The following is a 26,070-nucleotide window of genomic DNA, read 5'->3' as shown; positions in this document are numbered from 1 at the left end:
GTCTTTGTAGAATATTTCAAAACCACACTAAGGAGAAGGTGGACAGATAAGAGGACAGTAGTTGGCTGTCTGGTGTCTCAATGGTTGAGTGAAGTGAAGGATGTACTTAGAGGAAATTGTTTTGTAAAAAAGTGGTATAATAAAAGGTGTAAATAAAATTAAAAAAAAATAAATAAAATATTAACAGCGAGAGAAAAAAAAAAAAAACACACCCCACTATAAATGATAAATGAGGACAGAAATTATTCTATGCACTTAAGTTGGGTTGGTGCCTGGAGTGTCCTTTTGACTATTGTTTGAAGAATGAAGTCTACTATGCCAACTATAGTCATTTATAATGTTAACTATGTGCTAATCCAATTAAGTGGTTGTCACATCATTAGCTCTGTAATGGCTATAATTTTCAATTTGAGGATCTGAGGGTAGAAATATCATTATAAACAGACAAAAAAAAACAAAAAACCACACCCCCCAACATTTTAGAAATACTCACCCGTTTCTTTTGTCACTTGCAATCTCTCTTGGTTGCAGAATGCCCCATGGCCCCTTCTCCCAGTGTACATTTTCTCTTCCGTGCAGTGGTAAATTACACCGAACTCAAGCTGCGGAGAGGGAACATTTATTGTTTATAGGAAAGGCACTATAATAAGTACAGTTATAAATATTGAAAGATACAGATTACATTTATATGACATTTGATACAGAAACCAACTGCATTATATGAAAAATGTAAAACTTTACTCTAACGCAGGTATAAACATCCCATTAAAATCCTGCCACAGCATCATATGAGATGTAATTTACAGCATGTGTAACAATAGACGTATTCTTTCCATGTTCTAAAGAGCAGATTAAATTGTATCATGTGTCAAATCGAAAGTGAGCACATGAACCTTAAAGGACCACTATAGTGCCAGGAAAACATACTAGTTTTCCTGGCACTATAGTGCCCTGAGGGTGCCCCCACCCTCAGGGTCCCCCTCCCGCCCGGCTCTGGAAAGGGGAAAAGGGGTAAAACTTACCTTTTTCCAGCGCTGGGCGGGGAGCTCTCTGCCTCCGATCCTCCTCCGTTCCGCCCCGTCGGCTGAATGCGCACGCGCGGCAAGAGCTGCGCGCGCATTCAGCCGTTCGCATAGGAAAGCATTTATAATGCTTTCCTATGGACGCTTGAGTGCTCTCACTGAATTTCACAGTGAGAATCACGCAAGCGCCTCTAGCGGCTGTCAGTGAGACAGCCACTAGAGGCTTTGGGGGAAGGCTTAACCAATTTATAAACATAGCAGTTTCTCTGAAACTGCTATGTTTATAAAAAAAAAAAAATGGGTTAACCCTAGCTGGACCTGGCACCCAGACCACTTCATTAAGCTGAAGTGGTCTGGGTGCCTAGAGTGGTCCTTTAAATGTAATCATTGCATCCTCAGTACACTCAGTGTACTTTGTTTAACAACAGCTATAAATTGAAATAATATGTGAGATTACAAACACGGATTAAACACTTGTGCACAGTTTGCATTTATAGGATTGCAATGCCCTACAAAGTACAAAGTCCCCCTGCCAAAAATAAAAAAAAATTATATTTATATAATATATATTACATTAAAAAAATATATCTACATTAAAAAATATATCTGACATCCAGCCCTGGGCAATGTTCCCGGTACTCACCTTTATCCTCCAGTCCCACCACAAACCTCTGATAAAGAAGCCTGTGACTGGACTGGACTGTTTCGGTTTCACGTGCAGGTGCACAATCTGAGCCAGGGAGGGAAGTGGGAGCAAGGGTAGGATTCTAATCCACACAAACATCCCCACAAACAAATAGCAGCAACTGTTGGAGAGCTCTTCTCCTTGCAGGGGCTCTGCCTTCAATGGGAAGATTATCAAGTCTATCGCCAGCCGTCCGTGTGCGCCGACAGAAGTAAAATCTGCACAGAACTGACATTAAGCAGCCTGGAACAGATTTCTGAGCGGTCCAACTCATGTGTGCTATGGGTGCAGCTAGCACAATTCAAATTATCTCTAAATGTGTAGTGTTTCAAGGAGAAACACTGAACATCCAGTCTCCTACCACCATCACTACGTCAAATCACTGAAGTAGTCGTGGTGGTTTGAGTAACCCTTTAAAGTGTGGACTTGACTCTAGCAGAATCTACATATATTCCTCTGACGCACTGACTGAATTTAAAAGGGTTACTTCAACCATCATAAACACTACAGCCCACTGTAATGGTTCTGATCCCAGCAATACCCCTGGCCTGGCAATGGGGCTAACCATTTAGTAACAGTTTGCTCCCTTACCTGGTTCCCATAGTAACTCCCTAAAATATAATACATTTGGCAAATCTTAAAACACAAAACACCTCTCGCTCTTCCACCTATGAGATGCCAATAGGAATCTCAAGTTAGCAACTTACAGAACACATTTTATACCTCTTGATTGACAGCAAATCCAATGCTGACTGCCACCGTTGGAAACCTGCAAGAATAAAACATCTAAATTTGATCCCACCTCACATTTTGTCACACATTCCATATGCAGCAGCTATATTTAAACTGTACTATTTCCACATATATATTTATATAGATTTTTAAATAGAAATGTATACAAATCTACCACATCCCTATTGTTATTAAATTTTTTAAATTTTTTAATATTGTTATTAAATTTTTTAAAAAAACAGTTTTTAGTGTAGCAGTTGACAGGGATATTCCATTTATTTCCATGGGGCTGCCACCCTTGAGGAATTGTTCCTCAAAATAATAATAATTTAAAAAAAAAAAAAAATTCCTATCAAAGTTAGTGTTTATTAATGTGTTTTCTCATTTTTACATTGCACACAGAACACACAAAACGAGTTTGCAGCAAAATAATACATAGTTAACCCATTGGCGACTGTGGCATTTCAGACAGACATTCTGTGCGTTCATGATATAATAATAATAAAAAAATAACAAAACTAATTTTTTTTTTTTTTTTTTTTTTTTTTTTACACAGTTTGCCCTGTTTTTGTCCCACTGTACATTTCCGCTTTCCAATTAAAACAGGTCTTTCTTCTGATACCTTAAAGGGTGTGTATGTACATGATCATATTACATATGAATATATTTAAAAAATAATAAAAAAAAAAGCATTACAAATTTCGGAGTGTGTCCTCCACTACTGCAAACACCAGATTACTTTTCTATTATACAGAGTACAGCAATTTCATTCACACAGACCTTTGCCAGATTGAGACGTTTATAGGGTCAAATTACACATGTGCCGTTTTGAGATTTCCAGTTTCATATATTTACTCAAATGCACCTACCTCCAATGATCGTATACCTCTTGTAAAAAGGCAACATGGTCTATTTAATACGGGGCTTTTTTCTATGTTTTTGCTTTGTCTTTTCATATTTTTCTGAGGAATATAGCAGTTATTTTTATTTATTTATTTTACATTTTTAACACTGAATTAGAATGGGAACTCTACAAACCTTCTGTGTCCGCATCTCACCCAATACAACCCGGTATGTAATACTACATTGTCTGACGGTGCATGACAAAATACAAATGAAGTCAGCCCTGAAAGTTTAAACACCACTGGCCTTCGACAGCTCTGGGAAAGTTATTTGGACCAGTGACAACCTCTGAGAAAAGCTGGCATACCATACAGATGGGGGAACACTGGCTCCCTACTTGTCCACCGTAACGGGACTGCCTACAATCTCACATCTATGACTGGAGCATCCGCCTTTTTGAGTGCAAAATGATTACCTCCCTCGCAAGCTCCTTCTACAGCTGGAAATTGTCTGGAAAACTGGAAACCTGATAACAGCACCCCTCTTGGCCCAATGATAAGTCCACAGGCTCTAAAGACCTGAAACCACTCCGGGTCCGCAACTTCCAAATATGTTGCCCGCAACATAGCTCTCACTAACAAATTTACAGCTTCCTTTTTATGCATTTTATATTTTAGGTTTTGTTTATCACTTTCGCCAAATTTACAATAAGAGACCCTACTCCCTAAATGGCAAATGGGCCATAGTTATTAATTGTCCTGCAGGGTATAACGGAGCTTTGACTTCCTTAAACAAAAGGTCAACACTCCTATTGGCACCAACAGACAAGTGGCATCTATCCTAACCAACCCTTCCCGCCACCCACATGGTTAGGGGTGACAACTAAGATGCTCGGCTGCTAGGGGCAGAGCTCGATAGCTGAACTGTTCGGACGCCATTTCCATCAGCTCCTCAGCAAAAATCTTAATTGTGCAGATATCTGCCGATCAAAACGCCATCCAGCACCTCACGCTACCTGACTGGACCCAGTGAGGCACACTGCATCGATAGAAGTCTTTCTTTCTGCCCAAATATCCACCCCAACTGTGGTGAAGGTCTGGGGCCTATCGCCACCGACTCCCTGAAGGTTGGAGTAACTATCAGGTGGTACTGCATTCTCACACCAGACCGCTTTCAATCCTACACCAATTACTTCCCAGCCTGTATGCCGGCTATGGGCTGGCACTCGCAGAAACCGCACGCTGCAGCTGATACCAGGGACATTGGGACAATGCTCCAACAACCTGCACATCCCAGGCCCATACCCGCGGAAGATTTGCATGGCGAAGGCAGTGAACCAGTAGCAGGACATAGCGAAGTGGAGTCTCTCCACAACCCTCCAACAACAGGCCATATACCTACAGAGTCCCCAGACGACCAAAAGGGATTTGAGGGTATTACTAGTCGACATCCACAAGTTGCTGGAGGCTGACTCTGCACTTATGAAAAAGGTGGTGCAGGCGGTCACAGAACGGGTGAGCACCACTGAAAAAGACAGTGGACGTACAAATGCATCTGGCTACCATCGACAACTCTATACAGCAAATCCAACATACTCAATCACTGGCTACAAAGCCAACGGCAATAGAAGGCCAATGGTGAGCAAACAAAGAGTCAGGGATCTCTGCGGAAGAACTGCCGCACTAAGTCAGGCAGCTACTGGCTACTATTCTGCCCCACACTATGGCAAAGAAAGTGGTCATCGACCGAGTATACCGCCTGCCTGGCCATACCCACCTCAAGCCCAATATGACACGGGATGTAATCTTTGATGCACTACTCTGCAAGACAAGATTCAAATCATGACCCCCTCCCGCTGCCCCCTTGGTTAGTGGCCCTAACACCTTATGCATACCTACCTGACCTAGCCAAAGCACATCCTAAGCTTCTTTTAGCTACCACTCGTTATGCATTATATTACTATGCCGGATGTCAGCATGTTCTAAACGTTTATCGTTTTCAATGATCCCTAATGCGATCGTCTTTACCTCACCTACCACGTTTAACTTAGCACAGAGAGAATAACCATGTTCTGCCAACAAGGGACCATCGTTAACTAGACAACATTGTCTATGACTTGTATCTGCATTGTTGTTTGTCTGTCCCAGTAAATGTTTGATGCTTTTTATTAAAAAAAAAAAAAAACCCACACACATTACGTTAACCATTGTATTTAAGTCTCTGTACCACACTTGCTTATCTCGACTGATAATGTATTAAACATGCACCAACAAATTAAAGATTTATAAAAAATAAATAAAATGATGCTCAATTAATATTCCTGTGTTTCTAAGGGACAATCACACACAGCAACCCAACCTGAACCGGCACATTACACACAGCACTCAGCCGACCCACAAATATAGGTAATCTCATTTGCACACATGTTCTAGCTTGCTTTTTCACGCATGCTCTCACACACTCTTATTCCTTCCTGGCTCACCTCAGCGAGCACATTTTACATCCCACACCTGGAGTATCCCAAGGGCACAACATGCACCTAAGTTTGATAATTTTATGCTTACCCTGGGTAAGATGGAAAAATGGTTTAAAGATTTGGAACAAATAACAAAAAAATTAAATAAAGCTTATGAGTGAAATTGGTTATAGATCTGTCTGCTTAAAATTAGGAGATCCATAAAATTATAATGAAAAGAAGAAGTACAGCTGGTGTAATGGATCTCCTATACTCAGACTGTGTATTTCAACTGTAGTTCTCCCAAACGCCAAGTGAAGCATTTATTGAAGTCGAGCTACCCAAACATCAGCCTAGATTTAATGAAGGGTACAAGAAGACTGACTTTATTATGGCTAGGTGGCCCACTCATATACACAGCAAGGATACAGTAAAACATGCCCAGAACACGCCCATGAATTTCTGAGTCAGAATGACCAACCATAAAACATAAAAATGCCCCAAAACATCAGAAATATATAATAACACAACACAAATTACATCCTTAATAGCCCTGATCTGAGCGCTGGAGTTCTCCAAATAGCACTCAGATCCATGCAGTGTAGGGGAAATGCCACTGTGTCAAAGTTCTGACCGGCTGCACACACAGTCCTATGCCCAAAACAGTTCCAGGGAGTTTGGCGCATTGGCCGATCAACTTTCGGGAGCTCCTGTGGCCGCAATACGGGGTGCCCCGCCTGGGTCTCGGGTAGCGTTTGTTCCCCTTAGTCACAGCCACCTTCCCAAAAAGCGCTCTCCTGGCGGATTTCAAAGCCGTTCAAAACCCCAGACCAAGTTGTCCGGGAGTCGCATGGTCACCTCATGCTGAACAGTTCAAAAACATTTGTGGCCAAGTCACGCTGAGGTGACCGGGAAACCACAAAGCCCTCGTGCCGAATTTAGTTCCACAACAATTGCGGCTAAGTACCGCTGAGGACAATTTGTGGGTTTCTTCATGCGAATGGCCGCCATGGAGCTAATGTTCAGTTCCATTCGAATGAAGGGAAAGTGCCAAACCAGGGGCACCCAAGGAAAGCTGCTAATGGCAGATTTACCTCCCGAACAGGGTCTTTGTTTGTGGCCTATAGTCTTTGGGCTGGAGGCTAGCTAGCAGGCTCCTCCAGGAGTTCGTGACAAATGTCCAGGGTAAGGAGCGTTTGTCACAGCTTGTATAAAATATATAGTAGATTCATGTAAAATGGGGCTCTATAAAGATCAATGTATTACTACTGCTTCAGATCATGTCCATAAACTCTTATCTATGTTACAGGTGCTCATCAGTGATGGGTACCTTGCCCGAGTAAAAATTTGCAATTTTCCCCCTTTTTAGATATTAGTTTTCCCCTTTTTAGTATTCTCATATAGTTTTTAATTTTGGTACATTGTAACCTTTTTTTTATTTTTTTTATTTTTTATTTCATTCTTTATTTTTGTTGTGCAGGTGGGTACAAGATATCAACAGACGCCACAACAGCGTATTGCAGGATTAACACACGTTAGGTAGTGGCATGAGAATTCACACATTTTTTATAATAATTTTAACCGGCTTAAGTAGACAATTATATTGTTAGAGTAAAAGTAAAGGAAAGAAAACAAGTGAGGACACTTAATGCATAACAGTTTTAGATTAGACATTACGTGACTTATAAGGCTGCACTTTTTTTTTTTTTTTTAATAACTAGATAATGCTTATGATCAACTAAGACTATATTAATAGGAGAGGTGGTTGCTATCTAGTCAGGTCTGACTGCTATTCTAGACATGAGCTGAGTAATTAAACGATATGACTGGCTAACCTGGAAACATCACAATAATCTATCTGGTCATACAATTTAAACTAGGATGTTTTGCCTTGGGTTTGTTTAGTCTAGGGCTTATGGTTTGGTATGTCCCAGGAGGCCACATGGAGGGGTAGAGCTGGGAGTGAAATGTGGTAGAATGGGCAAGGGGCTTTAAGCATGCTTATAAGTGCTCTTAGTCCCTGGATCAGTCCATGCCACTCATCCTCCCTCTCTTGTGGTGGAGACTTGCGGTCCTGAGTCGAGGTCAGTGCTTCTCCGTCTTTTAGCTGTCGCTGCTGTCTGTGTGCAGGCGCTTAGTGCTGGAGGGGGTTGGTAAGGCTTCTCTCTGTCGCTCGTCGCGGGACCCCCTTTACTGCTTGTTGCCGTTTGTGGATTGCCACTGACCTCTTCTGCATCCACTGCTCCGCCGCTGTGGAGAGCCGCCCGTTGCTCTGGTGTGTCTGACAGCTTGTTGGTATGAGGTAATGTGGTGTGTGTTGCCGCCATCTTGGGTGTGTGGAGCGTTGCAATATTCTCCCGCTCCTGCCTCCTCACGGGCCCGCTTGTGTGGTAACAGGCTGGTGTGGGTGCCATGGTGGACCGTGGTAACCCCCATCGGTCCAAGGGGGGGGGGGGGGGGGGGGGAAGAGGTCTGCGTCTGCAGGACTTCGAGGCTGGATGACCGGCCGCGTCCTCCGCCCCGCATCAACTGCTAGGCCGCAAGTCGGACCTGCCTCAGGTAGTGCGTCCGGAGGCTCCATGCTTTCCCAATCTGGTCCAGCCGTGGGTTCAGTGGAGTGGGCAAGTGTTTTGCCCATGTGGCTTGGTTTAATTGCTGTCCGGATGGCTTGGAGTTTGCCTCTTTGCAGGAGCACCGGTTTCATGCGACTTCTCCGCATGGCGGTCAAGCTCCGCCCCCAACTTTTTTATTTTATTTTTTATTCTTTATTTTTGTTGTGGAAAAATTTTCACATGTTTTGGTGATAACATACATTCATCAAGTGCAAAAAAAAAAAAAATTGAATAGTTGATGATACACAATTGATAGGTCCCTTGTGGGTGAACCTATAGGCTTCGGTTTAGATCCCCTTACATTTCCTGCTCTTTAGTCGCATGCACCATCTCTACCCAGCTTCTCACCTGAGGTCTCCCTTAATCTACGTGTTCATATGTGCGCAGCGTCCAAACCCCTGCCATGCTTCACTCCCCACTCGCCTCCATTCCCCTATGTATCCCCCTTGAGTTCGGGCCTCATGACTGTTGCCCTGTGCACCCTCTGTTTGTAATCGGCGGGTTCTGACCTCTGGCATTCCCCAGGTGGTCGTGTTGCAAGAGAAAGGGGTCTCCAGAAGCCTGTGGTGGCTTTAGTGCCAAAGCTTGGGTCTGGTCTCTTTTTGACAATTACCAGCATCAGATATAGTCTGTCCCAGGTCTAAAGTTAAAAATAAACAACTTGATATAACACATTAGCAGCTTGTATGGAGTAAAAGTTGCCTCTATAAGTGGCAGCTACAAGAGTAAACCGTAAGCACAGCTGTAAAAATATCAACTGCAGGATCAAAAAGAAGAATAAACATTAAAAGAAACTGACTTGTGCCATAAAAATGGGCTTAAGTCTCGTTAAAGCCTCTGCTTAGTCCTGCCAGGCATCTTAGCTGTGATCTCCCCTCAGGGCTACCTGACCTACGGACGGGGTACTGTTGTGATGGTCTCTGCTCCGCTGCTGCCGTTCCAGAGTTTCCTCCCCTCTCGGCGGTGTGTTTCTCTGTGTTTAGAGCCCGGCTCGCTCAGAGTGTAGCGTGCATCAGCTGTGGGAACTGGAGCTTCTGTAGAAAGTCCGCGGGGTCTTACGTTGCAGACATCGACAGTACTGCATCTCCACATGGTACCACCAGGGTACCTGACGCGCCCACCATTACTTGACTCCGTGGTCTCGGAGTAATTTAGTCACCGGCATGAATCTGCATCTCTCCAGCAGGACAGTGAACGGTAGGTCATCGTAGATTCTCATTTGACAATTATCCACCGTGGTGAAGAGTGTGCTCCGTGAGCGAGTCAGACTCGCTGCTTTCACCACTATGCCCCGAGTGACCACAATAGTGTTCCTGGGAGTGTCCACAGGGGCTGTTGCGGCTTTTTGAATCAGGAATGCGCAGTCTATGGTAGCCCTCCTTCTCCCCTCACCTCCATCACGGTCTCAGGTCCCACCCTGCGTATGCGTATGAAACTTTTTTTTAACAATTGCAGATGAAAAGTAAGATTTACTGGCAGTATTGCTGCTTTTGTACAATGAAATCTCTGAAATATTATTATAGTCCTATTTCTAAAAACAAAACAAACAAATGTTAATCAGTAACGTTTGTGTTTTTGTTTTTTTATAAATAGAGAGAAATGCTAGAATATATATTTTATTTTTATTTTACCCCACATGTAATCCTGTTACTATAGAAAATTTACAAAATACCTGTGTACAAAGTTGCAGGTTCCATCAATTGGATCAATGATCCAGGTTGGCTCATCTGTCAGGGCACACTTTAAACCAGCAGAGGTAGATTCTTCCCCAATAAATCTGGAATTTGCAAAATTAAAGAATAAAACTATTAGTCTTGCAGGTTGAAAATGTTAAAATTCAATAAAATACACATATATTGCAAAACATCAGTGTCCGTTCAGTTTGCCTTTGTGGACCATACAGAATGATAAACTGACTGAAAACAGATTTATGGCATGGTCTTTGATCACCATATGAATACTCCTTTGGCTTTAAATTAAATCGGATTATACATCAGCTACCCATAAGATCATGTATTAAATAAATAAATAAATAAATAAATAAATAAAAATTCAAAAATGGCTGCTTGATAAAACAATGCATACATACCATGGTGGTTTTTGTAATCACTGCATTTTTAAGTTATTCCCACAATGCCAAAATATTTTTAGAGTGTTTGAATAAAACATTAAAAATACACAGCATTATTACAGGACTTCTTTTCACATTATTAAATTTGAATCAGTGTATAGCACTAGGTATATCCGGTTTCCTTACTGGTGTATTAAATCATATACAACGATTATGTTTAGTAATAGATTAAAACAAAGCTGCTTTTAAAAACAGTAAGCACATCTAAAGTAAAAAGTCCCTTTTTGATAAGAGGCAAATAACAGAATTCAAATAAATATTTGAATCAACACAGACTTTGTATTTAGCAGTGAACCATTAAGAGGGTGTGGACTGCACTGGGCTACACCGAGGGACTAATGTAGTTGTTCTGGTGTCTAAAGCCTGTCCCTGCAGGCTTTGTAATGTAAACACTGCCTTCTAAGGGAAAAGGCAGTGTTTACAATGCTGCCTGGGGACACCGCTAGTGAGTCACTCAGACGACCGCTAGAGGTGCTTCCTGTGTCCGTGCTGCACAGTGTGCAGTACTGATGTTCAGCATCCCCGCTGAAAGATGCATCGATTCAATGTATCTCTAGGAGGAGATGCTAGTTGGCGCAGTGTGTTTTGCCGCGCATGAGCAATAGTTTCCCAATGCTTTCCTATGGGAAAACATTGGATTAATGATCTCAGCAATGGAGGCTGAGTAGAGCTGAGCCGGCTGCAGCAAGACTAACCAATAAAGGTAGCTCAGCTGCTAGGACATGTCCAACAAGTTAATCAGTCTTTCAGCTTGACAAGGTCATTACGGATACTGTTATTTTGGGGTTTTACATGTAGACCACAGAATTTTTAAAATAATGTTTAAATAGAATGCAGACCCACACGATGGGTGTTCAGACGTGGTTTACAGCACTCTTGTAGAATTGTACCTGTGTGAAGGGTATTTCTCTCTCAAGGCTGAAATAATCAATTCTTCTACATATTGGTCAGTCTCGGTCACAAGATCCACCACAGATGTTTTGGTAGACACTCTTTTCTCTTCCAGTAGAGCTTTCCTGATCACCTACAAAGCAAAATATATATATATATATACACATTTTTTTTTCGTAAAAAAAATAAAAAACAAAACAGTCTCGCTGCATCGAACTAAACATCACAGTTTAAGCACTTAAAGTGACAATGACACACGTGCATATGCTCAAACCAAGTGCTAGGGAAACTATTGGCAGACGGGAAAGGCATTCCATATCTACACGTCTTATTTAACATAATACACTACTACACATGGCCCAAACTCGCTCCTAGGTTTTATTTTTACCAAAAATACATTAAGCTGCAATTTCTTTGTTTAAAGGTAGACAGTGAGAACTAGCTGTTAAAATATAACATACAAGCAAAACAGATGTAATATTCTAACCACAGGAAATACTTCAACTGTTATGAGGCAAGTATTCAGGAAGCACATATTACTTCATGAGAAAGATGAGAAGCGTTTGAGCAACAGCCATGTTATTGTATGTTATTACAAGTAAAATGTGAATTGACCAATTTTTATTACCAGTGTTTGATTTGGTGGCAAATTTCAATGGTTTTAGTCCTAATCTTTTCACTAAAAAGCCATTTTAGTTTAAGTCATATTTCCATCATCTGAATTGTTTTAGTCGACACATCCAACATCTAATGGGTTTAGTTAAAGCCTCTGGTCTCTTCTGTCCCTCTGTGCCTCTTTGTATCCTCCCACCCCCTCTAGAAGTCCATCTCTTTTTCCCCCTTCCACAGCCCCTTTGTGCAGTGTTAATTTTGATGGCAAATTTAACATTTAGTTTTAGTCATAGTATTTTGACTAAAATGCCATTTTAGTTTTAGTTGTATTTTAGTCATCTGAATTTTTTAAATTGTTTTTTATTTGTTAGTCGACAAAATTAACACGGTTTACTGTATCTCAGAAAATTAGCAAAGTTCATATACTTTATGTGATGTAATCACACGTTGCCATTCTTATATGTGTAACCCATGTTTTAGAGGCTTCATTTAAATAGAGCTTTACTTACATGCCAGCTAGCTATATTGGTTCTAAATGGAACAAAGATACAATTGTTATATCATAAGTTAAATGGCAAGAAGTGGTTTCACTGCTTGACCCAGGAATGGGAGATAAATGGTATTATTTAATACAATATCTTCTATTCCTGGGTCAAGCAGTGAAACCACTTCTTGCTAATTAACTTATTTTCTTCTAGCCTCGGGTGGGGGCTTTTAATAACTCACCGGCTGTAGTAGGAGATTTGGTACATGTATTGATTTTAGTACTGTATTCATTGCCCATAATCTGTTCTATTCTCTACTTTGCACTTTATTGCCATATCCTGTATAGCCTGTCTCATCTCCCTACCCAGTGTCTCCCAGGACGGTACTATACCATTGTACCACCAAGGTTTTCACTAATTTCATTCTAGTTGTTATATCATCAACCTCCTGGAGACAGCCAGTGCCTGATCAGACACAACTTGGTCACTGGGCGCTGTGTACTCCAGGATTGATTCATCATGGCTCCTTCTCCTGTCATCTATTGTTCCACTTGTTCTTTAACCCCTTAAGGACACATGGCATGTGTGACATGTCATGATTCCCTTTTATTACAGAAGTTTAGTCCTTAAGTGGTTATAAGGATGTAATTGTTATTCTACATGCAGACATTATTTTTAAAAACATTTTTTGGTTAGTGTGATATAAAGTTTAAAAGCGATTTAAAGTTTCAAGATTGTGCGGTACTAAACACTACCCCATGAATTTAACTTTAAGTCCAACCCCTGAGTCTATTCAGCACCTTAAACCAATAGATCAATGTATCTGGGACACCATAACCACTTTAAAGAGGTCCGAATCCCCCGATGCAGTGACAGCCCTAAGACAGGACAATATGAAGGTTTGTAGTTCAGGGCATCTGAGATCTAACAGCTTAATGGAAAGCCAGTGGTCACGTCAGAAATTGTTAGATTGTAAAATTATGTTTAAGTTTGCCAGAAGGGTCTACACCCAGGGCTTTTTTTACTTCAAAAGCAACCTGTTTTTCCCAATCACACACTTAGTTGTTACCATGGTAATATTCTCCTTTTTAAATATTGCAACAATTGAAGGGTGATCTGCAGTGTGTGATTTCTAACACTGGCTTATACACTGTCTCTGCCCCTCTTTTCACTCCACTTTGATCTGAGCAACGAGACTGATCACGGTTTGTTACGGTTTAAAAAACAAAAACGAGGGAGGGCGGGGCCGGGCGGCCATGCCAGCAGGCTGCTAGTCACCACGGCTCCGGGGAAACTCGACAAATAAAGGGTTGAAAACCCATCAAAATCAGCATGGAACCCCCTGGAGACGCGGGATACCTGACCCTGGAGTGTCCCGGTGCAGCTGGAGCACCGGATATCGGGTGGACCGGGTCCTGGTGAGATGCTCCGGGGCGGGGGAGACTGAGGCCTACCCGGGGACAGGGCGGGGTGGACGGCCGCCGCCTCACTTTCCGTCTCCGGCAAATACTGAGACCCTTGACAACTCTGGGGCCCCCGGCCTCGTTTACCCCCCCCCCCTTTGGGCCGGCGGGGGTTATCCCAGCCCCCACCAGGCAGACATCACCTCGGCAGGGCTTCTGGGCGCTAACCGCCGACAACCACCACGCGGCCCTCACAAAATGGCCGACAGCGAGGCACCTATTCGGCACACCGCTGAAGGAAGCTCCCACACCACTCAGCCAGGGCTATAACCACCCATGGCATTTAACAGCAGCCAAGACAGGGCGACAGCGGAGACCTGCCATACTGCTGAACAATCACCCCACAAACAGTCTCAAACACCAGCAGAGGATCCAGCGCTTACCTGCACTGAGGGTGCCCCACTGGAGCTCTCGAGACCCCAAGCGACCAGTTCTTCGCAGCGTCAGCTACATATGGAGACTGCGACCCATAAAGCAACATACCCGCATTCAAGCACCAGCTGAGCACACAGCCTGCAGTCACATTAACCCACAGAGGGACCCACAGCTGCAAGGAACGCAGAGAGGCGCTATGTGGAACACCTGGGTGCCGAAGAAAAGGACACTGCTCGACATCATCCTCAACTCAGAAACGACAAGTACCCCAGCTCCAGGTGACAGACGGCAACTACGGCAAAGCTGCAGGACCTGCTGCTAACAACCCCACTCACCCCCACAAACCCTGGCTGTGAACACCTCCAAATAGACACATCTAATACAGATAATTAGCGCAGTAAATCACCTAATATGCCATAACCTGCCTGGTGGTAAATGTTTAACTTGCAAATGTTTCACTTACCTATGTAATCCTTCTTAGATAAGCTGTTGAAACCAGTGAAACTATTGCTACTCTTAATAATGTTACCCAAGCATAATCCATATAAACTACCTGACGTTGCTCACTTTTTAGTAACTTTATCACATGCATGTTTAGCGTAGAATATGTATTAAGACTACTAATGTTATGAAGCTTGTAAGCGTTTAAATCGATCAGCTTGTTTTAAACTGTAACGAACACTCGACATGTACTAGCCTAAAACCTAAACGTTGTTCATTTGTTGTGCTTTTCGAATTCTCTAAGCAAAGTTCATCACTACGGTCGATCTCCTTACTTTAAAAAAAAAAAAAATTGTGTGCAAGATCTCATGTCTACCCCTGTGTTCGAATTGTACCTAACATGCTAGAGGATTGCCTTTGGGGTACCTCATAAGCAATTGTTATCACTGTGCACACTACAAAAATAAAGAATTAAAAAAAACCAAAAAACGAAAGGGTATTGAATAAAAGTAAATAGGGGGGAGAGGCCTGACTGCCGACCAAGTCAGTCGCATGTTGCTAGAGCTCCTCAGGTGAAACCAAATCTTTGGCCTAAAATTGGCCTTTCGTTGCTCACCTTTTTGGCTACCTCTTGTCTCTACTCTGGGGCACACTCTGCCGACTATTTGGCTTAATCCTGCTTGAAACCGGCAGACACAGCTGGTGACAGACGTACCTGCGGCCTGTAGCTACACTGGAGGAAGGGGAGGCAGACAATTCCCGACCTTGACCCGTGCCTGCTGGCTTTGAGACCAGTTTCCCCCCACTATGGACTAGTGGGGGTCATCCTAGTCCACACTGGAGTCTAGCTACATCCTTTCTGCAATGCAACTTACAGGTTAACTGCAGCACTAACCCTAGCATCTAAAATGGCCTTCCTGTCAGAGCCTATACTCTTGAAGGCCTCCCAGAGGGGTCCCAGAATAAGTACTGGAAGCTGAGCTGCAGGGGGTCATGGGGTGCCTATTATCGACTATATTGCCGCCCAGACAAGTCAAGGCAATTACTCCTGAAGACCTCTTCAGGGTCCCCAAGCCAGCGAGAGCACCAGCCACGGCCACGAGAGATGTCAGTCACCTTCCGCAATGGCAAAGACAAAGCAGGTGCCCTACGAGGAAAAACTCCTCTCCACTTCAAGGCCATGGAGCTGACCTTCTTTGCCGACTTGTCCAGTGGCACCCTAGCTTGGCGCAGGTCACTCCAACCACTCATCTCCCTGCTCCAATGACACTAGGTCGATTACCGCTGGCGGTTCTCCCGAACGCTAACAGTGCAACAGGGGACGGACTCACATAACATCCAGGATGCTCCAGCCCTGCTGCGGACTTACTGTCCCCAGGGGGGCCGCTCAACACTACCTCTCCAATCCACACCTGGGACCCAGCAAGGATCACACCGTTCTTCCCCCAGGGTTCCACACCTGACTCTTACGCAGCGGTCACCACTTAGTGCTACACGCCTTGCATAATCCCGGGGGACCTGGACCTTCACCTTCACCTGGCAGTAAGGAGGGAGCAGTACAAGGTCAACGATACCAGCAGTTGTGTCCCTTTATAGCTGGACTGTGGCTGGACTGACACCAACTCTAGCGAAGATCACGACGGGCCTACACACTTGGCACCAGGGACCCTGCAGGAAAGGCATAGGATGAAGACAGGCCTGCACTTTAGTTTTCCTGGCACTTTAGTTTTCCTTTAATTGTATATTTTCTGTTCTCTGTATTTATCATTATAAGCATCTGGGGACCTAATGTCTTAGTAAAATCTATTGATGTTACTATTTAATTCTCTCTCCCTCTCTGTGTCTAGTTTCTCTTCAGTGAGATGGCTCCGTTGGTTAATGTGCAAACTAAAGTTGCACACATGGTTGCTGGGTTTAATGCTTTGCAAGGTAAACTCTGTCATTAGTTTGGATATAAGAAACATTTACTAGTCATTTGTCAGTTCATTAAATCTGATATGGTGTACAAAAACACTGGAAGAAGAAATCTGTGTATACCAAAAAAAAAAAAAAAAAAAAGTATTAAAAAAAATTTAATAAATACAAAGCAAACACAGGATAGGTTATTCAATATTATTTGTAGTCTAGCAGCGAAAATGCAAATATTAGACTAAATTAGTCAAAGGGTAATTCTCAAAGTCTGCTATGATTTCACATCAGCTACTTGTGCTTTAAATTCAGAATTCGGCGGCCATCTTGGATGTGGCAATTCACGGTGGAACCCCAATTTTGTTCTAACGGAACCCTAGGGACATCAATTGGGAAGGGCTGGTATAATATAATACAGTGCGTAGTAAAAAAAGAAATAAAGAATACAAAAAATTCTTCAGGGGTGAAAAGACCGTTCTTTTTATAGTTGCTTTGAGGTGTGTGTGTGTGTGTGTGCTTACATATGAAAACAAAATCGAAAAACAGGAAGGATCTAATAGTGCACTATGTTTCAACAAATGGAACACACACGCGTGATCGACAACTCACATGAAATAGAGCTTAAAACCAGCTCCTGTGTACACAGCATGTAGCAGTATGAATCCCCTCTACAAAAGCGTCTTGGTGTGACTTACAGCAGCAAAGTGAAGGCCATTTTTTAGATGTACTCACGGACAACCATAAGAAGCTCAAAATTCTTCCACCTAAAGAAAGAACAGTATACCTAAGACTTTACCTTATCCTATTTTCCCCTCTTTTATTATAAATTAGTTATTTGACTAGGACGGTATTATATTACTTATACTATTGAACTGTTCTCTGTTCTATCCAGGCAATTATAGTCATTACGTTGTCATTGAGCACAACCTGTTTTTTTTTCTTTGCTGTGCATTTCCTTGAGGGACTCTCCTAGCTCTGGGTTTGCTGCCATTGTAATTTTGATTTCTTTGTTCGGTTACTTAGCCCTTATCCATACTTTGTTTAGTTGTGTACAAATAAAAGTATAACCACTAAATGGGGCCTGCATCTCAAAATACACCATTTGGAATACTCTGTTATCTACTTTAGAAAATGGTATGCCATTATAATGGAAATTATTATTATTACCCAGACTGCCATACTCTCAAAAAGGTGACATATGCCCAGAAGATTACTTTGTCAAATTTTCAAGTATGAAGACTGAAATAGGCAAGCCCTATATTTGCAGCTGTAACTTTCCAAAACCCGTACATGGGGGTAAGGTTGTACTCATGAGACATCACTGAACACAAATGTGTTATATTGCTGTAAAAGTTATAATGATATCAGTAAAAGTGCAGGTTTTGTGTGAAAGATGCAAAAAACAATATGAACACCAACTGTGGCCAGGGTTTGGGTCTACTAAAAAAGACTGAACATACCCCAGTTGGAGTACCCACAATTGTACACTTTGGAAAATGGTATGCCATGATGTGGGTAATACAGTCTCAAAAGGCAACATAGGCCCAGCAAACCAATCTGGCAAATTTAATTGTGTAAAAACGGATATAGGAAAGTCCTAAATTTGATCCTGTAACATTTCAAAACACCATAAAACTTGTTCATGGGAGGCATTGTTGTACTATCGGGACATTACAACATACAAATAAAAGCCAACAGTATTAGGATTTTCACCGTTAAAATGCCATACAGAACTTAGAGAATTACATTTCTTAATAATAATTTTAAATTAGATTTCCTATATAAAGTGCTTTAGTGGAGTGTCAACCTGACTGTTAAACATGAAGAAAAAGTAGTCCCTACATTTTTTAAATGTATTTAATGAAAACTAGAGGCCTCAGGAGGTTCAGACGCAGGGAGCTATAGAAACAGATTTGCCCCGACACAGCATATCAAGCTTTGCAAACCCCCCAACCTCCCCTCCTTATTTATTTATTTTTATTTTTATTTTTTACACACACACACACACACACACACACTACTTCTTTCTCTCTATTTTCTCTTTCCTCTCTTACTATCTCCCTTTATCTCAAGGGAAATAATATTAAAAACCATGACTACTACTTTGCAAACCTTTAGCGTAATGGTAATATATGGACGTTTACGGTCTTTGTACCTTGTAAATATCTTAGTCTATAAAAATACCTGAGAATATGTGGAATGTATTGTGATGTACCATTACTGTTGTGCTTTTTCACATGTCATGCAAAAATAAAGAATTTTAAAAAAGAAACAGATGCGATGAAGTTTACTTTTTGGTGAGAGACACTTTTAGCTGCATTCGGAATTTTGTGATTGGACAGCCAGAGAAAGTCTGCGCCGGAGAAAATAAATAAATAAAAATGTTAAAAGGATGCATGGAGCAGATCTGCAACTCTAGCAAGCTTTTATTAGATGTACTTCCAATGGAAGAAACAAATACAGCAATAAATGCATTTTTCATTAGTGAAATAATACCACCTTTAGTGGTTTACAGTCTAATAATCCTTTAAAGATTATACACACACACACACACACACACACACACTATAAAGTACTCTACCAGCGATCTACCCCTTTCAGGTTACTGAAATGTGTAATTCTTTTTCACCGCTTTTGCAAATTCTGTGTTTGCAGGCAATAGAATATATTGAAATATATAAAAGAAAATAAAAAAAACCAAACACAAACTACAAGACAGTCATAGAAAAGGCTGTGCGTATCTGCAAGGAGAGTCTATGACAAGTCTCTGAATGCAATAATATCCAGCTAAAAATAGCATGTAAAGCTTATGCAGATATGAGAATCAGTTTAAAAAGTAGGCGTCTGCTTTTCTAAACCATATCACAGATATAGGCATGTGCCATATAAAATTATGTAACTTCAAGAAGGTTACATTTCAGAATAAACTTCACAAAAACCCACTACAAGAAACAGTGTTGTTTAACATAAAATCAACAATCCAGAAATTCAGATTGCCTTATGTAGGCGTTTGGTCCAAAGGAATGCCTTTTCAGATTTTTTTTTTCTTAAAGAGACCTGTTTATTTGCATATTAGATCAAGTATTTGTTTGCATATAATACAATTCTGATATTAGAAGAAGGAGACACCTGAATAAGGATCTATGACCTCAATTTAATATTATGTGGATACACTTTTCAGAAGATTTATCTACAAAAATTCCCTTATACTTTAATGGTGACTTCTGGAGATAAATCATTAGCAAAGTTTAACCCCCCCTCTTCCCCCCCACAAATACAAAATTATTAAATCAAGGCCTAGATTTGAATAAATAAATACATGAGAAGTCATCCCGGACAAGAAGTTCACTGAACGAGTGCAACCGGAAGGAAGAGTAGGGAATTTTGGGGAGGAGAGAACGGGAGATAAATGTCCCATTAGGAGTAGTTTTAGATAAAGTCATCCGTATTGCACGCATCAGACAGCAGCTGTATAATACATGAGCCAATGAGCCATCACTTCAGCCCTGGCATTACTAGACATGCACAAAGCGCTTGAAGAGGACAGGATCACAGCAGCTCCACTGGACCCAAAGGTAAAGGATCCAACTCAGCTATCACAAAGGTATGGAAGTTTGGTGAATGTTAATTCTCTGAAAAGTCAGTGTTTACTATGAAAAGGTTCCAGTAACAAGCTGCAGTGGTTCTGGTGACTATAGTGTCCCTTTAAGAATTGTATTTTTGTCGTTGAAAATAAAGCTTTGCAAGTTTAAAAATAAAAAAATAAAATTTGTAATCTGGCCCCCCAATTTCTATTTTTTTTTTTATTATTTAGGTGGCTCCTAGATTCCAAGCAAATTTAACAAACCCTGGAATTCTGGATGTTTCTCTGTCAATCACATAACTGGCTGCTGACATCACATGTTCTTTGCAGCATTGTTATATTTAGTCACCAATGGTCATTGAGGGTATGAAGATTGAAACACCTACAGATATCAAAGTGTAAATCCCATAAATAGCAAAGACAAAAAAAAATATTAATCTATTTGTATTATGGTTTTAAACTCATTTTTGGGGAATAAAATTATACCTAGAACGTATAAACTTGGAACACAATATAACAAAATAATTTTAAAAAAATATGGCTTTTCAGTGATTCCATCTGTTTGACATTTATGCAATGCAGCTGGAGATGGTCCAGAAATACTGAAACCGCATCTCCATGAAGTATTTACAATTCCCTGCAGTGTGACCTTCAGCTCTTAGAGGACACACCGCACTGACTGGCATATAAAGCATAGCATTTTAAAGTCTGCAATGTAACTGTGTGTTTGCTGTTTACTGTAAATACTGAAGAAAGATATCATTTGACATTTATAATATGAAAGGGAAAACTTAAAAAGAATGCAAAAAACTTGAAAAACAGTAACAGAACCACCAATGATCATTACTGTATGTTACACTGTCCGTCTGTCCCCCTTCACTCAGTGATGGTGAACATATAGAGGAAAGTTAAGAATGAAGGACAGGTTTCTTCCTGGGAGGTTTATCGCAGAACCATTGCATTATGGTGTTTGCCACAGATAGAGGAACTTTAAAAGTGGAGAATATTTTTCTGTCTATCTAACACACTACCTATATATTGCATTTAGCATGGTGATTAGGGAAGGATGTAGCGTCTTCCCGTTCAATTTCTCTTACAAGCAAATCCTATTGACGCAAAGAGAGCTTTCTAAACAAGCCTCTCCAAAATCTGAATTAATTCTCTACAAACAACCACAATCAAACACGGACTGCAAATCATAATCTCTCTCGTGTCAGCCTGAGGATCCCAATTCTAGTCAGATAGATATGCAGTTCAGACAGTCACACCTGCCATTTTAAATTCTATCAATGTTAGAAACTTGAGGCTCTGACTTTACCGATAAGTATGGAATACAAATTACCCGATTTAGCTGCTTTCTGCCACACAAAAGGCTTTTGGAGCAAAATAAACAGCCATAATGTGTTGTTGGTTTTTAAAGAAAAACAAAGCATGCTCTTACAAAAAAAAAAAAAATAAATGGGTATTGTTGTGGCAAACACAAAAGTCATTTTGGAGCACAACTATTATTTTATATACATTATCTATCAGTGTAAAAATATGTTACAAAGTTATGTAGGTTGAGAAAAAGACTAAAGTTTATCAAATTTAACCTTGAAACACATTTTATGCCATCGATTCAAAAGAAAGCAAAAAAAATTATAAAATTAAAAAAATTGTAGCCATTTCCATACAATTCTGTAGAGGTGCAGAGTTCCAATAACAAAATACAAAAAAGATTGTTGTTGGGAACGGATATTAGACACCAAATACACGGATTGCATTTTTTGTATGCTGTGTGCATCATTTTGGGAATTTCCAGCAGCCATTTTGCTGGGATAAGACTACATATACATAACTTGGAAAAACTGAGGAGTCACTCATTTTTATTTATTACCATTTAAAGGGTCACTACAGGCACACAGACCACTTCATCTAATTGATGCATTGACCTTGTCCCTTTATCCCTTCAATGTTTATATTGCAGGGTTAAGACTGTCTCTGGTAGCTGTCTCCCTCATGTTTAACTCCATGAAACAATGTTGGAAGACCTCTCGCATTGCATGAAGACATCCAGCATCTTGCAAATCTTCATGGGAAAGCATTGATTCAATGCTTTCCTATGAAGAAGGCCTAATGCACATGTGGCACACTTCGCGCATACGCTTTAACTTTACCCTGTTGCAGAGGACAATAGAGGAGAAGACTGAGCCAGCGCCAAGGGACCTCAGTAATGGAAAAGGGTAAGTGTTTAAAGGGGCGGGCAATTAATTTAAGACAATCACTAAAGCGTCAAGAATACACTTTTGTATTCCTAACACTACAGTGCTCTTTTAACCCCTTAAGGACCAAACTTCTGGAATAAAAGGGAATCATGACATGTCACACATGTCATGTGTCCTTAAGGGGTTAAAAGTATATTTCAGAATAAACACAATTACTTACATCTCACTTGGACTATAGAGAGACATTTTATAGCTGGCCACCTGTTCAGGAAGCTTACAGATAGGACTACTGTAAGAACTTGTCTAATTCCACACAACACATTTAAAACAATTATTAGAACTGTATGCAGTTAAGGTTTTGTTTCAGCATGAAGATTGACTGAGTGATGTGGAATTTGGCAACTTGTCAAATGAAAGGATTAGCTGCTAGCATGAAAGACAAGGGATCAAGACGTTGCACTTTGCAAAGAAAAATTATCAGACACATTGGATAACATGTATAGAAGTATTGCAGTGAGAAAAGTAGGGCAGTTATGCCACAATTCAGGTCTGGATATGTATAAAATGGCTACTGCCAAGAAATGTATTACAGCTAGATCTAAATAAAATAGCCTACTTATAATTCTACTAATAATAATAGAATTTTGTTATAGACTACATACAAAAATGCTTTATTGCCGTTATATTATCTGACATCCTCTATTTGGAGGCCTTACTACTTGTACATATTACAAAATGTAACGGTCAGTATTTCTTCTAATAAACTACATTTGTTCTGGTTATAAATGTAGTAAAATTACACACACACAAAAAAAAACCCTATCTACAATCAGGAACAATGCTGGAGAAATGTTTAAAACGCTGCTGAATTTCCAAGTCCAATCAAAACCTTAATAAATAAAGATACCAATTGTAGAATACACAGGTATAAATTTCACAAAGTAATAATAAAAACATAAAAAATGTTTATGTTCAGTTTAATAATTAATTATATATATAGTGGCCATCTGTACAATGCCACCAGTGAGAGCTGCACATACTTAGTGGGTCACACAGGGTCATGATCTGATTGAGGTCAGTGCACGGACAGGTCACCCAGCCAGACTGCATGACGTATGATATACTCATACTGGCAGCATGGACAGATGGATGGCTGGCTGGATGGACAGATGGATGGATGGATGGATGGCTGATCACTCACCTGGCCGGCTCTGAGAGCGAGCTGTACCGCAGTGTCCATGCACTCCCTCCATGGATCCTCCTCTCCCAGCTCTGCGGTCTCCCTCTCCTTGCCTATCGGCTTGTGTCGCTCCGAGTCCCCGCAATGAGCAGTGGCCGCTACCGGCGGTGTCTGCCCACCTGTCTGCCTGTCCCGCTCCCCGGCCGGGGCATGCTGCCGCCTCCCGGCTCCCTCGCACGGCTTCATGTGTCCGGGCTGTGACGGACTGTGAGAGCGCAGCTAGCGGCCACCGCTGCCAAACACGGGATTAGACGGCCTCGGCGGGCTGCCCTGGAGAGACATGCAGCGAGACGGTGTGTGGATGGATATAGCTGCTGGAGACCCTCCTCCAAAATACTGCAACTCTTCCGCGTATTCTGTCCAGCACCATCTGCCTCCCTGTCATTAGCCCAGCTCTCCTCCCCCTGGGCCAGCCCCTGGCACACCCACAGGCCTATAGCAGGACCCAGGGGGCCCAAGATGGTCAGCTGGGGGCAGGATGGGCACACATTGCTGCAGATCATTTTTAAAAACACTGTGATAGTGTGTGGTAGTGGATTTAACATCCATTTTACATGCATTGAGAAGATACCAATGAATGTGCTTTGCTGCATCCCCCCAGCCTGGCAGCATCTTCCAGCACCTTATCTCATGGCCACCCTCTATCACACAAAGGGGACAGCCTGCAATGAAATCTGCATTTTATTCATTTATAAAATATTTTACCGGGAAGGATACAATGAGATTTCTTGTTTTCAAGTATGTCCTGGGTCCACAAAACATTGCATTGATACAATAGGATACAATATTACAAAAAAATACAACATATACAAACTGTATGTGTATATATATTGTAACGGAATGCAGTATATTACTCCACGATATCCGTTGGTATCCTCAGGAAATCCACAGTCAGAATAGAAAGCACGGCAATATTCCCCATCCTCCCAATAACCGGACGAAACACAGTTTGGGAGTCAACTAACTCAGTTTATTCGCAAGCTGGCATATTTAAGCAGTTCCCCATGCAAGGGGTTTCCTTACAGATAATCCAGGGGATTTCTCCCAACATGCATTGTTACTTTCCCAACAGGCATTGCTGCACGAGAAGGATACTCCCACTAAAATGGACGATTAAGTGGATTATCCCCTCGTGCAGCAAAACTGACAATTCACTTTAAAATACATATTTTACACAATATTCGGTACTTTGAGATGACTGAACGTTCGGTAGATAGCTGGGGTCGAAGCGCACACTTCGTGGGAATACCGCTCTGATCCCAGCTGAATTGACCGAACGCCGCACAGAATACATTCAAACATTGAGGTCGGTTTAAAAGTACCGAACAAGTATGGGGAACATAATGTACCGAACGCGGAACTCCCGAACGCTCTGGAAGTCCAGCGGTGTTCGGATCATTGAGTAGCCGTTTTCAGTTCCAGGCTCTCGACGACCGAACACCGCTGCAGAGACAAAGGATCCAAGATGGCCGACCGCCGCATGGTCGGTAGCCGAACGGCGGCCACCTAGGAGAGCCCTTAATTACCGATTGCAACATTGTTGCAATCGGTTAATTGGTGCCACACGACTTGTGAATGTGTGGTCTACCTGGGGAGCCCGCATTCGTATGGCGAACGGCCGGGATAGCCGTGTTTCGTCAAACGAATGCTTGGTATGCTGGCAGCGTACGGCTGCCAGCATGCGAACGGCCATAATACAGCACATATACAGTAAAAGACACACATTATGCGTTCAGCCTATGGACAACCTAAAATAACTATAGTCCAGAAGTGGCTAGGTTTGCCACATATATATATATACACACACACATACATACATAAACACACACACACACACATATACATTTATAAATGTAACACATAATAGGTGATAAATTACAGGTGCATTCTTTATTGAGGTATATCGCCATAGATCTCTTAAAGGATTTTAGATTGAATGAAGATTTTACTTTGTCCGCGAGGTTATTCCATAATTGCGGTGCTCTGTAGGAAAAAGAGGGCCACTTTATTTTTGTACTGCGGTATGCTAAATATTGTGCTGGTATTGGCAGGGCCGGTGCAAGGATTTTTGCCGTCCTAGGCAAAAGAAAAATTTGCCGCCCCCCCATGTGACATCACAATGCCCCACCCATATGATCTGCCATATGAACTAACGCCAGTGCTGCACACTGTGTTTACATAAAAAAACCTGCAGGGACAGGCTATAGACACCGGAAGCACTTCATTAAGCTGCAGTGGTTCTGGGGACTATTGTGCCCCTTTAATGTGAGGTTAATTAGAGATTAGTGTCACTAATAATATACTATATTGCCTACTTACAACCAGATGAAGATGGTGATGGGCACTGGCTTCAGTTTGGCTCCACTGGTCTGGTGTAGAACCGGATCT

General features: G+C 41.6%; 1 protein-coding gene across 1 annotated transcript in view; it reads right to left on the bottom strand.

Moving 5' to 3' along the window:
- IMPA2 (inositol monophosphatase 2) overlaps positions 1 to 24,081 on the bottom strand; it is a 29,657-nt gene extending 5,576 nt beyond the window's left edge. Inside the window, exons 1-5 of the mRNA XM_063450469.1 lie at positions 23,644 to 24,081; positions 11,371 to 11,504; positions 10,022 to 10,126; positions 2,431 to 2,476; positions 494 to 602 (exon numbers count right to left, since the gene is read on the bottom strand). Coding sequence (XP_063306539.1) covers positions 494 to 602; positions 2,431 to 2,476; positions 10,022 to 10,126; positions 11,371 to 11,504; positions 23,644 to 23,868 — 619 coding nt within the window. The 5' untranslated portion in view covers positions 23,869 to 24,081. The remainder of the gene's footprint in view (positions 1 to 493; positions 603 to 2,430; positions 2,477 to 10,021; positions 10,127 to 11,370; positions 11,505 to 23,643) is intronic.
- Between the last annotated feature and the right edge of the window lie 1,989 nt (positions 24,082 to 26,070).

This window comes from Pelobates fuscus, chromosome 4, assembly GCF_036172605.1.
Source record: "Pelobates fuscus isolate aPelFus1 chromosome 4, aPelFus1.pri, whole genome shotgun sequence".
Taxonomy (NCBI): Eukaryota; Metazoa; Chordata; class Amphibia; order Anura; family Pelobatidae; genus Pelobates; species Pelobates fuscus.
This window is presented reverse-complemented; position numbering and strand designations above follow the sequence as displayed.